This window comes from Poecilia mexicana, unplaced genomic scaffold (genome assembly GCF_051168715.1).
Source record: "Poecilia mexicana isolate PSO_F unplaced genomic scaffold, ASM5116871v1 scaffold_15, whole genome shotgun sequence".
In the NCBI taxonomy this organism is placed as follows: domain Eukaryota; kingdom Metazoa; phylum Chordata; class Actinopteri; order Cyprinodontiformes; family Poeciliidae; genus Poecilia; species Poecilia mexicana.
Genome location: NW_028263384.1, coordinates 1,789,787 through 1,804,476, shown reverse-complemented (window position 1 = coordinate 1,804,476; position 14,690 = coordinate 1,789,787). Strand labels below are relative to the sequence as shown.

The 14,690-nt window shown below is 40.2% G+C and overlaps 1 protein-coding gene across 1 annotated transcript; it reads left to right on the top strand.

Moving 5' to 3' along the window:
• Positions 1-586: 586 nt before the first annotated feature.
• On the top strand, positions 587-12,977 carry LOC106910899 (NLR family CARD domain-containing protein 3-like). Its single transcript, XM_088013330.1, has 6 exons — positions 587-696; positions 2,112-2,252; positions 4,475-4,588; positions 6,182-6,402; positions 6,899-6,913; positions 11,197-12,977. Exons 2-6 carry the CDS (start codon positions 2,131-2,133, stop codon positions 12,975-12,977), a joined length of 2,253 nt encoding a protein of 750 aa, XP_087869456.1. The 5' UTR covers positions 587-696; positions 2,112-2,130.
• The last annotated feature ends 1,713 nt before the right edge of the window (positions 12,978-14,690 follow it).

Sequence of the window (14,690 nt, the reverse complement as noted above, 5' to 3'; positions counted from 1 at the left end):
TAATAAAATACATTAAGTAACTAAAAAGTGACTTAATTAGCAATTATAATAAACCAAAAGTGTAATTGTAGCGTACTGTAATCACACTACTAATATATAACATATGTAATGCTAATATACTGAAAATACATTAAAGATATATTTAAATGTAATTCAATCACAAAAATAGTACAATCAAAATATACTAATCTAGGAGAGCATGTTTATATTACATAAAATGCAATACTAAGTTTAACTTTAGTTGTTCCAAAAAAGTATGTTAAAGTACACTTAGTGTACTTTAAATTGTACTTTAATACAATTTACATGCTTAGTATATTTATTTTTCACCAGGGAAGTTGAAACAATAAAGATTAAAATCATGAAAACGCTCCCCACTGAGGCCTGTTGGGAGATTATGATCTCGATGTTGTTGAGGGACACGTTTGTTGTGCCGTAGAGGCTCATGGGAACTGTAGTTTTACTGAAGGTTTTTAAACTTTCGCTTTGTTTTCTTTCAGTCTATAAAATCTATCTGAACCGTTAACAGTAAATATTTATTCACACGAATCAAACTTTGATTCTAGACGCTTCCGGTCAGTCATGAAAACTCACAAGTCACGTGACTGAAATAGAAACTGAAACTAACTTTGTTCTCCTTCAGCTCAGACTCCGTTTTGAGATGGACAGGAAAACCTTGTCGTCTTGTTAATAGAGGTAAGTGTTGCAGCTCCATGTTCCTCCGTGTCTCTTTCGGGTCTTTGGAGCTTTTTCTACTTTTCTATCGGATAAAAGTTCCGCCCACAGCGGCTTGTCGGGGCTCCACGGCTCTATCGGCCGTTTCTCATCGGGTTCCTTAGCAGTTGGGCTTCATTTTACTGAACTTAAGGGCGGATCAAGGAAGTGTTTAGATACACAAAATACATTTATTTGAATGTAAGACTTTATTGTGAAATGTTGCTGCTTATAAATTGCTGTTATATGAGGCTACAGATGAATTTATGTTTCACGAGAGAAATATTTCACCAAGTGGGCAGAACTTGATCAACTGTGGGATCCGCCATGACAGTAGGTGATCTGTTTGTGTGCAATAATGAACTTTAAAAATATAAACTAAGGAATTAATTCATCTTTTAAAGAGCAGAACTTTACGAAAAACGTATTAAAGTTATAAACTACGAAAGGAGTATTAGGATAGTACTAATAAAAAAAGAAAATAAAGTCATAATATTACAGGAATAAACTCATGTGATAATATTCTGGAATAAAGTTGTGATATTATAACTTAATTCTTGCAATTTTGAGACTTTATCCTTTTGTTCTTTTTTTATTTCCCTAGTGTGTCCATAAAACTCCATCCTGTTAAACTGCTTTTCCTGAGTATTTAAATCCTAAAATGTGACACATCTCTCCTTCCTCTGCAGTCTGGGGTTCATCAGAAACTGAAGTTTCTCTGATCTGTGGAGTCAAAGCAGATTTAAACTCAACAGATTTCCCTCTTCCTCCTCTCTGAGTTGTTTCTTTTCCAGTTGGACTTCTTGTTTCTCCTGCAGCAGTGAGAAACTCTTTGTCTCTCTAAGCTGGAAACCTGAACAGATCTGCTGGAAGCTGAGAGATCAGATCCTCCTCATGATCTCCATGGATCACCTGATCCTGAATCTCTCTGATTGTCGGTCCGTCTGGAAAATATTCCTTCCACATATTCCTGCCTCTCTGACTGAACCGACTCTCAGCAGGAGGACTGGCAGCCCGTCTAAAGGAGGTCTGGACCCCAAAGGTTTCAGAACCGCTGCTTTAACTGAGCCCATCTGTTCAGGACCAACACTTCACCACTTCATAGGAAATGTTCACTCCTTCATTCACTACATCTGACCTCACTCTGGATGTTTCTGCAGACCTGGAACATGATTCCAGTTCAGGTTTTAAATGTTGTTAATAAAGTCAGAAGTTCTCCAGGAGGTTCTGGATCAGCCAGCAGACATCAGAAGGTCCTGAAGAAGTGAAGGAGAGAACAATTCAAACCCAGATGGTTCCTGCTGGATCAGGTTCCTCTGATCCTCTGAACACATGATGGGATCAACTTCCTGCTGACTGGATCACTGGGAACTGACTGGTACTGGTTTCTCTTTCAGACTCACTGAGGTCCAGAAGATGGAGGATTTGGACCTAAAGCAGGACAGAGCAGAACCTGCAGGATCCGTCTGTCCCTCTATGAGGAGTGACCGGTCCAAGGAAGAACCTCCAGACTTCAGTACTGAACCAGAACCATCAGAGTAAGAAACCAGTTTCTAACTGATTCCTGTGACTCCACACAGATTTATTTAATATTAACTTGTTTATCTTCAGCAAATAAATAAAAGAAACTTAATTTTTCTGCCAACTTAAAGCTGAGTAGACATGAGGAATGTCAGCCAATCAGAGGAGTTTTAATGAGGCTTCAGTGAGTCAGAGATGGATGGAAACGACCCATGGAAACAGAAACAACCAGAACTTTAAAGAGCAACAATTCAGAGATAAACCCACTGAGAGAGGAAACTTCTTTACTGGGACCAGTTTATATAATGGGAACACTGGGATCAGTCTATATACTGGGAACACTGGGCCTAGTCTAAATACTGGGAACACTGGGACCAGGCTATATACTGGGAACACTGGGACCAGTTTATATACTGGGAACACTGGGACCAGTCTATATACTGGGAACACTGGGACCCGTCTATACTGGGAACACTGGGACCAGTTTATATACTGGGAACACTGGGACCAGCTTATATACTGGGAACACTGGGACCAGCTTATATACTGGGAACACTGGGCCCAGTATATATACTGGGAACACTGGGACCAGTATATATACTGGGAACACTGGGACCAGTTTATATACTGGAAACACTGGGACCAGTTTATGTAATGGGAACACTGGGACCAGTTTATATACTGGGAACACTGGGACTAGTTTATATACTGGAAACACTGGGACCAGTTTATGTAATGGGAACACTGGGACCAGTTTATATACTGGGAACACTGGGACTAGTTTATATACTGGAAACACTGGGACCAGTTTATGTAATGGGAACACTGGGACCAGTATATAAACTGGTAACACTGGGACCAGTCTATATACTGGGAACATTGGGACCTGTCTATATACTGGGAACGTTGGGACCAGTCTATATACTGGGAACACTGGGACCAGTTTATGTAATGGGAACACTGGGACCAGTATATAAACTGGTAACACTGGGACCAGTCTATATACTGGGAACATTGGGACCTGTCTATATACTGGGAACGTTGGGACCAGTCTATATACTGGGAACACTGGGACCAGGGATAGGGTTAACGCTCCCTGGAGCAAACCAAGCACCATACACCAACCATAAAGATGGTCCCCTGTTGCTCAAGATGGTTCTTGATCTCGAGTGAGAGTGCTCTACCTATGAGGAAGCAATATGGACCGGAACCAATCGTGGTGGGCCCGTGTACCTCTAGAGTGAAAATTCTCAAAACCTGTAAAAATTAACTTTGTGTCAAAGTGTGTATAAATATACACACACTTTTTCTCTGGCATGAAAATGAGCAGCACCCACACAAACTTTTTCTGTGGACAACATCAAACCACAAAGACTCAAAACTCACTAAATACTGAAATCTGACGACATTCAGTTATTTAGACCAAGAATCATCAAACTGATGTTTGTTCACGATTTTAATATTTTATTGCTTAAACGTAAACGATTAAACTGAACTGCATTTATCCTCAGACAATAAGCTAACACACACACACACACACACACACACACACACACACACACACACACACACACACACACACACACACAATAAAGAAAACAGAAACAAAGGGATGTGAAAACCTCACTAGGATGTAAATGATACTTTTCCTCAGTTTTTGTCTCATAAAGATGTAACTCATCGGTCTGAATGCATCTATGGGGTCATTTCATTCTCACTAAAATAAAACATGTTGGATCAGCAGATTAACTCAAACATGCTGATTAAAATGAATCAACAGGTTTGATTATTTTTAAGGTGATCAAGTGTGTCTGCAATCAGTAGCTGCATCAAGGTGAGCAGCTACCTGAGGAGCTTTGGCTCTGATGGAGATTCAGAGGGAGGATTGATCAGAGATCAGATTGATCTGATGGTTTATTAGTGTTTAGATTAATCCAGACTGATCATCACGTGGTGGCAGACTTCTGGGTATTTATACTAATTTATATTAATATGTATTCATGGAGGCGACAGGCCGACCAGCAGCTGCTCTATTTCCCGCCAATTAGGATTTATAAAGGAAAGGTGCGCAGTTTTTATGCATTCAATTTTTTGTGCGCCGCAATTTTCTAAATTTTTCTGTACTCCAAGTTTTAGTGTCAAAACTGCGCAGTCTTTTATGCATGAGGCCCCTGATCTTCTTCATGTTTTTATCTCAGAGTTTCTCAGTAATTGATCTGAATAACATTTTGTGTTTCAGAGATCAGAACCTCAGACTGAGAGCAGAACCTGCAGGATCCGTCTGTCCCTCTAGGAGGAGTGACCGGTCCAGAGATCACAATCCAGACTTCAGTACTGAACCAGAACCATCAGAGTAAGAAACCAGTTTCTAACTGATTCCTGTGACTCCGCAGAGACCAACCAGGATTTAAACTTTGATTTCAGCTTAGAAACTGATTCATGGAGACCAAAACATCATTTTAAATCATTTTAGTTCTTGTTTCAGTTCTGATCTTAGAGAGAACAGAACAAACTGGAGGAAAAACTAAATAGTTTCCTTTGTGTCTTTATGAATCTCCAACAGCTTCCATGTTCCACTGAGGTCTGGGGCCTCATGTAGAAAAGAGAGAGCAGTTTTCACTCCAACACGGACAAATTTAGAAAAGTGCAGCGCACAAAAAATGAGGATGTATAAAACCGTCCGTACAAACCTGCTGACCTTTCCTTTATAAATCAATTTATAGGAAATAAAGCAGCTGCTGGTCAGCCTGTCGCCTCCATGAATACATATTAATGTAAATTAGTATAAATACATATTAATGTAAATTAGTATAAATACATATTAATGTTAATTAGCATAAATACCCAGAAGTCTGCCACCTTGTGAAGTCGTAACCATGGCAACGTCCTTGTTTGTAGCAGTATTAGTATTTATAATAATAATTATTATATATTTTATTTAAAATGTGCTTTCAGGGCACATGAGGTCACTTCACAAAAAGTAATAAATTTTAAATAAAAAAATTCAAATCAAAAAATAAAATAAAGATCTAAGTTCAGTGTCTGAGCAGCAGATCGTTCAGCCGGATTTAAAGACAGTCAGAGAGTCTCTGAGTGGGAATGTGGACGTTTATTCTAAATAGTAGAATCATGTTTATAAGTTTACATTTACAGAATAAAGATGTTTTATGTCCATAAGGCTCATTCACAAAGTGGCTCGACTGAAGGATGACTGCAGCTGGACCGGTACCGGTACCGGTACCGCTCGGCTCCTTCTTTAAGTTCTGCTCAGAGATCCAGGATGATCCGTCTCAACAGATCAAATTATTTAATGTCTTTGGTGACAAATAAACCCAGAAACAGGCAAAACGAGCAGAACCAGATGGAAACCAGAACCAAGTGCATTAAAGGAACCAGACCGTCTATATAAAACAGGAACTCAATGAAGATGGACTGTAACTAAACTACAACTATAAACTATTAACCAGGACAATAAAACTACAAAGTGAAAACAGAACCAAAGTCCAAAGAATCATCATGAAGTCAGATTTAGCAAAAAATAAGACAAATTTAATAACTTGTTGTTTCTCTGCTAACATGTCCAAATAATGTTCTGTCACAGTTCAAGGCTCTTTATAAAGTTCTTAGATAGCAAACTGGACCTGAATCCAGCTTACTGGAGCTCCACCAGTAAATAATGATCCATGTTTCTACACTGGAATCCAGATCAGAATCAGATTTTGGTCTCTGAGCCTCTGATGGAAACAGTTTTCTACTCAGACAGAATAAAGATTCAGACGGACAAACACAACCAGAGAAAGATCCATCAGAACACCAGATATAAAGAAACACTTCAACCAGAGATCATCAGTGTTCTGAGGTTCTGTTCTGACTCAGCTTCTGGTACCAGGACGGCTCCAGCCTGTTGTTAGTGAACTATTTCAGTGATGAAGAAATGTCTTCACAGAGGGAGGAAGAGGAGCAGCGTTGGTGAGGAGGAGCAGCCGTCCTGCTGTGCTTTGTGTCAGGAGGTTCTGGTGGATCCAGTCTCTACCAGCTGTGGTCACTGGTTCTGCAGACGGTGCATCAGGTCCTACTGGGACCAGTCTGCTCCATCTGGACCCTCCTCCTGTCCCCAGTGTGGGAAACGACCCAGAACAGGAGCTGGACTGCTGACAGCCAATCAGAGCTTCTTCTGTCGTCTGTTGGACCAATTCAACGTCTTTAGTTGGGATTTGGACATTTAAGGTTTTATAAATCTTCCTGTCAACTAAATCTGTGTTTTTCCAGCTGCTGTAAATAGTTTTACTTTAAAGTGCCTCTGTTCTCAGCTCTTTGTGCTGATTGTATTAAAACTGAACATTTCCTTAAATTTGATGATTAGTTTGATCCATGTACGTGTCTGATAGACACGTCTATCACACATCAACACTAATTGTAACAATAATGACCAAAATAAAACACAGGATATATTAAGGTCAGCTAAATTGTCGTGGTGGGAGCTAAAGGACCCCAGAACGCTACGGACCGACGCTGCCGTCACAGTTGCCTAGAGACGGACACTATGCAGCCGCGGAGAGCCGCTATCAACCAGCGTCGTTTTAAAACTGGTGTCCAAAGTCGGTCCTGGAGGCCAGGTGTTACTGGTGTTACTGGTGTTATGCCGAGAAACGGAGGCCTGCAGAGAATTGCGTGCCCTGTCACAGGAGCATCGCTCTAAACTCGCATATTGATGAGAAAACGGACTGAAATATGACCGAAGAGGAAACTTTTGAAGATATTCGTAATATTATCACGTTTGTTAACCATGTCAGCTCTAAAACGGTGGGTTTTATTTCACAGATTAACTGAAATAAATACAGTTTTTACACCTTTGAGACACATGAGTCGAACGTTTTTCAGTCAGTGTCTCATGCCCTCTTTATTTTCCCCAAATAATATCCTATTGATATGAAACTCATAGCAGCAGCTCAGAGAACAAGTGTCATTATGTAGAAAAGGTGAAATCCCTCTTAACTCTTTATTTCTCCATTTTAGCAGGGGGATGCATTTTATAGCAATATGGATTTTGAGCCTGCCAATAGTTGCATGCCCTCTTTATTTTCCCCAAATATTATCCTGTTGATATGAAACTCCATAGCAACAGTTCAGAGAACAAGTTCGATTATGTAGAAAAGTGAAATGCCTCTTCACTCTCTATTTGGCTGAGTTACCAGGGGATCCATCTTTTGGCACAGCAAATTATGATCTGCCGATATCTGCATGCCCTGTTTTTATTTGATCTTATGAATTCATTATGTCACAACAAAGGATCAGACAGCAATAAATGGTTCTACCATCATTGTGTCAAGAACAGATTGATGAATGTGAACTACTTCAAGAGTTAGATTTGAGTAAAGTGGGTTCTTTATGAATATTTCTTACTGTGTTGTGAAACAATGAATGCATAATATCAAATAGTCCAGTGACAGGAGAGGAAGGTCACCAGTGGCCTCCAAATGTCCCTTGGCAGAAAATGCATGTCCTGCAATTTGAAGATTTTGGATATTAATGTGTTTTATGAAATGTTCTAGACAATGACACACATCCTCTGAGCTACCAGAGAGACTTTCATATCTGTACCACAGTTTTGAGCTGAAAAACGGGGCATGCAGATATCAGCAGGCTCAAAATCCATATTGCCATAAAATGCATCCCCCTGCTAACTTGAAGAAATAAAGAGTTAAAAGGGATATCACCTTTTCTACATAATGACACTTGTTCTCTGAGCTTCTGCTATAAGTTTCATATCAACAGGACAACAGACAGGGGATGCAAATATTGGCAGGCTCAGAAATTAAAATGCATCCCCTCCTACATTAATAGACTAGACCAGAGGTTCCCAAACTGTGGGGCCTTTCAGACACTGATGCTGTATTATTAATCTTTTCTAGAACCACACAGTTGAGTCAAATTAAGAAATAAACAGCAAGTTAAACCCAGTGGAGCGCCACTCTGCCTTTCTTTGGAGTTCTAACCAGACTCACCACCGTGATCTGAACATTTCCACTAGCGAGTTGCAGTCTGTATCTTTAAAGCATAACAGTGAGTTGGGGGGCTGCTGTGGTGGCGCAGGGGCTTGGGACAACCCATGTATTGAAGCCTTAGTCCATTTGGCTCATGTCTTCCCCGTCTCTCATTACTCTCTCTCCTGTCAAACTACTTCCAAATAAAGGCAACTAGAGCCAAAAAAACCTTTTAAAAATAAAAGGTGTAACAGTGAGTCTGTTACACCAAAAAAGTTTGGGAAGCACGGCTTTAAGCTATTATGGTGTTAAAAGAAAAAGTGGGGATTTCAAACCATCTGTGGAAAACATTTTCATCAGACACTGACTGAAAAACGTTTGACTCATGTGTCTCAATAAAGGTGTAAAAACTGTATTTATTTCAGTTAATCTGTTAAATAAAACCCACCGTTTTAGGGCTGACATGGTTAAGAAATGTGATAATGTTACGAATATCTTCAAAAGTCTCCTCTTCGGTCATATTTCAGTCCGTTTTCTCATCAATATGCGAGTTTAGAGCGATGCTCCTGTGACAGGGCACGCAATTCTCAGCATAACACCAGTAACACCTGTAACACCAGTAACACCTGTAACACCTGTAACACCAGTAACACCTGTAACATCAGTAACACCTGGCCTCCAGGACCGACTTTGGACACCCCGGTTTTAAAACGTCCTCGACCCGATTCTCCGACCTTAGAAGTAAAACCTCTCGTAAAGACACAGACGTGAGAAGGAAAACTCAAATCCCAGGCTGAACATGTTAGTGAGGATAAATAAAGTCAATTAAAACAAATGTGTCCGTCATGGCGCAGTTTGCTGATGGACAGAATGGATCAGGACCAGAACACAGCAGACCCGGTTAGAACCTAAAGAACCAGAAATCAGCATCTCTTCATCCTCAATCATCTCCTGAGGCTGATATGGTTCAGAACATTTTGCTGTGATTAAGTTTCTTATTGTGGTTTTAGTAGACTGTTATGGTTTGATTATTAAATAATCAATTATTTGCTTATGTAATGTATAATATCAGCCAAAATAATATAAATGACCATTTAAAGAACAAATCATATTAAGAGATTAACAGTAAATACATAAATATCTCCTACTTTAAAACATTTGTTAGGGTTTTCTGTTTTATTAAGAAATGTTGACATTTTTTTATTAATTCAGTGTTCAGTGGTCATTTAATGTATTATTAATGTCAGACACAGACCTGCAGCCCAGGGGCGGTTCTAGATGGGGGCCAACAGGGTACAGAAGAAATTATGCTAAATAAATGTCTCATGTTAATATTCAGAGGTGGATTTTTTTAACCTTCACAATTTTACTTTAACAATGAATTTAAAATAATAGTGCTGCACTTTTAGCTGCTGTATAGGATCATAGTTTCCATCTGCTAGATCAGGATCTGCAACCTGAATCTCTGGAGACACAAGTGGCTCTTTGGCTTATTTATTATATCAAATGATGAAATGTTGCTCTGTTTTTTTCTTTCATTCTTTTTTAAGTGTCCCAGTGAAATAACACTGACTTTCCTGACTCCTGTGGTAAATTTGGTCTAGAACCAGCCTCCAAGCCTAACTATTTATTTCTATAAATATTTCAGTAATATTCTTTACAGTACCAGAGTTTTCACATAACTTTTATACTTTTGCTGTCTGAGGACACATTTTTGTTATTAAATTAGATGTTATGATCAGTTACTCAGTATTTGAACAGTTTACCAAATACTTTTTACACTTGCTTAATTAAACATGTTTAAGGTGTGCTGCTCTGATTGGAGTACAGTTTTGGAGTACTCTAAGTATGAACGATTGCTCTATGGATCACTTTTTAAAAACAAAAAACATAAACTATTGTCTATCACTGGAGCGGCCCCATGTCAGTAGGACGACCTGCTGCGGGGAGCATCCCTTATTTTATTTTCTGAAAGGTGGCAACCCTAACCTGTTATGGTGGTAAAAGTCAGTCCCAGAATCTTTATAGAAATACACCACTTTATTAAACTCTGACTAGATGAATAACAGAATCAGAAACTCCAAAAGGAAACAACAACAGTGATCACACAGCGCTCAAATACTTCTTACTCTTCTGAGTCCAACACCTGCCTGCTACCTGTTACCCCCCGACTCAGATTCTTGAGCCTTCAGCGCCATCTAGTGACCAAAAAGGGAATATATCACATATTTGGCTCCTGCAGTGAATGGAGACAAGAAGGTGGAAAAAGCAACCTGCTGCTTTTACAGAAAGAGGGAAGGAAAATCCGAGACAGAAACCTTTATTTACTCTGATAATATAACACAGATTACAGTTTATATGTTTCCATGTAAATTATTTAATAATTCTAACAATTTGTTGTTTACCTCTAAAGGACTAAATCAAATCCAGGTCATTTTCAAACCATAATGTTTCTTTAAAAACATCTGATCCAGAGATCTGATGGCGAAGAACCATTTTAAATGTGAACATTATCAGATAAACAAGCAGTTTCTTTGGTTAAAAGGTTTTTCTCTAGATTTCCTTAATTTAGGCTGGGAAAGGAGAAAACATTATTCTTTCTCTGCCTCTTCTGAAGCTGATATTTGTGGGAGAAGCTCAGTTAGAAACAGTAAAATGAGGACATGGTGACATGATGAGGAAGAGTTCATGTTGCTTAAAGCATTTAATGGACATGTTTCTGTAAGTTTTTTTTTTATCTGCTCTATTTTGTGAATCAGATCCTGACAGAGAACAAATTCTGGTCACAAAACAGAGACAGAAATATTCTGTCTGACAACAGAACAACATTCTGTTTCAGAGAATGGATCCGATCATTTAACATCAGATCATGTGACGTCAGAGACCGTATAAAACTTTCTAATCTGCACCAAATGGTTTTGTTCCAACTTAAACACTAAGTCATGTTTTTAATTCAGTTGTTTTTTCTTTGTTTCAGCAGATGATGGTCTGCAGGAGGTTCTAGAGGAACATAAGATCAGTCTGAGAAGGAGATGTGAATGTGTGACTAAAGGAAGTGATGAAACAGGAAGTAGAACCCTCCTCAACAGTATCTACACTGATCTCTACATCACAGAGGGATGGAGTGAAGAGGTTAATACCCAGCATGAGGTGAAGCAGCTGGAGAGAGCTTCCAAGATCCAGAACCTCCATGGCTCTCCCATCAGGTGCCATGACATCTTTAAATCCTTCCCTGACCAACATGGAGCCATCAGAGTGGTTCTGACCAACGGCGTCGCTGGTGTTGGAAAAACCTTCTCAGTGCAGAAGTTCACTCTGGACTGGGCCGAGGGCTTGGAGAACCAGGATGTCAGTGTGGTGGTTCTGCTGTCGTTCAGGGAGCTGAACCTGATCAGAGATCAGCAGCACAGTCTTCTCTCGCTGCTCCATGTTTTCCATCCAACACTCCAGAAGCTCCCAGCAGAGCAGCTGGCTGTCTGCAAACTGCTCTTCATCTTTGATGGCCTGGATGAAAGCAGACTTTCACTGGACTTCAGCAGCAGGCAGCTGGTTTCTGACGTCACACAGAAGTCATCAGTCAACGTTCTGCTGACAAACCTCATCAGGGGGAACCTGCTTCCCTCGGCTCTCATCTGGATAACTACCAGACCTGCAGCGGCCAATCAGATCCCTCCTTCATGTGTTTCCAGGGTAACAGAAGTACGAGGCTTCACTGACGCCCAGAAGGAGGAGTACTTCAGGAGGAGGTTCGGTGATGAAAAGCTGTCCAGCAGAATCATCTCCCACATCCAGACCTGCAGGAGCCTCCACATCATGTGTGGAATCCCAGTCTTCTGCTGGATCACTGCTACGGTTCTGGAGAACATGTTGACCTCAGAGCAGAGAGGAGAGCTGCCCAAGACCATGACTGACATGTACTCACACTTCCTGCTGGTCCAGACAAAGAGGAAGAAGAACAAGTACCATGGAGGACATGAGACAAGTCCACAGGAGCTGATGGAGGCTGACAGGGAAGTTCTCCTGAAGCTGGGGAGGCTGGCGTTTGAACATCTGGAGAAAGGAAACATCATGTTCTACCAAGAAGACCTGGAGCACTGTGGTCTGGATGTCACAGAGGCCTCAGTGTACTCAGGAGTTTGTACAGAGATCTTCAAAAGAGAGAGTCTGATCTTCCAGAAACCAGTTTACTGCTTTGTTCACCTGAGCATCCAGGAGTTTCTGGCTGCAGTTTACATGTTCCACTGTTTCTCCAGCAGGAAAACAGAGGTGATGAAGAAGTTCCTGGGAGAAACATACAGTGAAACATCTCTGGATGATTTCATGAACAGAGTCATGTATAAATCCTTCAGCAGTAAAAATGGCCACCTGGATCTGTTTGTTCGTTTCCTTCATGGTCTCACTCTGGAGTCCAACCAGAGTCTGTTAGGAGGCCTGCTGGGTCAGACAGAGATCAGTCCAGAAACCATCCAGAAAATCATCAACAATCTGAAGGAGATGAACTCTGATGAAATCTCTCCTGACAGAAGCATCAACATTTTCCACTGTCTGGTGGAGATGAACGACCTCTCAGTGTTTCAGGAGATCCAGCAGCTCCTGGAATCAGGGAAGAAGCTCTCAGAGATCCAGTGTTCAGCTCTGGCCTTCATGCTGCAGATGTCAGAGGTTCTGGATGAGTTGGACCTGGAGAAGTACAACACATCAGAATCGGGCCGACAGAGACTGGTTCCAGCTGTGAGGAACTGCAGAAAGGCTCGGTGAGTCCAGACCAGTGATGACAGAGTTACTTTGGAAAAGTAACTTTAATCAGATTACTGATTACTTCTTGAAAAATAACTTAGTTAGATTACTGATTACTCCTTGAAAAAGTAACTTAGGTAGATTACTGATTACCTGATTTGGAAAGTAACTAAGTTACATTAAAAGTAACTTTTTTAGTTACTTTCAGCAGCTGCTAACAACAACGCTCCACCACCTGTGAAAGTTACATTAAGCTTTGCCAAAACTTAATTACAAGTTATATTATAATATATTATATATATATATATATATATATATATATATATATATATATATATATATATATATATATATATATATATATTATATTATATTATAATATATTATATTATAATAGTAACATCAACAATGTGTCTCGACTTATAAGGTTGAACTGAAGGGCAGATTGTTTAATGGTTACAACAACATAAAAACCTGTAGTAATCTTTGTGTGTTCCTCTATTGTCTGTAAACTAAATAGTATTTTAGCCCCCCCCCCCCCCCCCCCCCCCCTCCCTACCCCAGCCTCCAGGTTCTGTGTTACGGCCCTGTGTTTGCTGTCATAGCTCACAGAGCTTCTCCTGCTGCTCCACAGCTCAGATCACCTTCTGCACAGATTTGTGACATTTATCTTAATATTAATGATTATAATGGCGTTTAGTTGCACAACTTTACAGACTCGTTCATTCATGGCTGTTTTCACGTTTATTGCTGTTCATATTAGTCTCGATGTTTGGAGTTTTCTGGAGCTCAACGTGAAGCTCGACGTCATTCACAGCAAATATATTAACTTGACATTAACAAAGACACAGCAGGACGGATCATCTGGGAAATGATGGAGAGTCTGACTAAAACTACCTGGATGTCAGATAAATTCTGGGGTTTATTATGTGTTTCTGCTTATTTCCAAACCCAAATGAGAAACTTCACGTTCAGAAACAAACCCAAAAAACCGCAACCAGCGACTCATTAAATTTGCGAGTGACTTTAGAAAAAACAAGCCCAGAGTCGCTTATTATAATCAGACTTGGTGACAGAAACTCAATAGTTCCTGATTTTCCATCAACAAAATGTGCATCTCCCTCCACTGTTTACGTTTGTGTTGCTGCTGATACTGTTGCATAGAAACGGCCGTCGCTCCCCAAGACACCTAGAAGTAACTTTAGTCTGATTACTGGATTTAAAAAAGCAACATTACTGAAAGAAGTGGTCCAGATGGTCTTCATTGTATTGATTCACACAATGAATGCTGTGTGAATGCAGCATTCATTGTTTACATTGTTGCTCTGTTTCTTCTTCGTAGCTCAAATTGCTTCTGGTCGTTTTTGGCCTTTACTTCCTTCATTCTTTGGATGATTTCAATCATCTAAACCAGGGGTGTCAAACTCAATTTCACCGAGGGCCACTTCAGCATATTGGCCACCCTCAAAGGGCCACATTGACGGTACAAATCAGGAGTGCCCAGCTGCAGTCCTCTAGACTGCAACTTTTAGATGCATCCCTGCTAAAACACACCCCAGACAAAAGGTTGACTTCCCTCATTAGCAGCAACTCAGTTCTGTAGAGCCTTATAATGAGTAAATGATCCAGGTGTGTTAGAGAAGGAACGCATCTAAAGTTGCAGATGGTAGCTCTGGAAAACTAGACTTGGGCAGCCCTAGCATAAAATGTATGAAAATACAATGTTAAAAATAA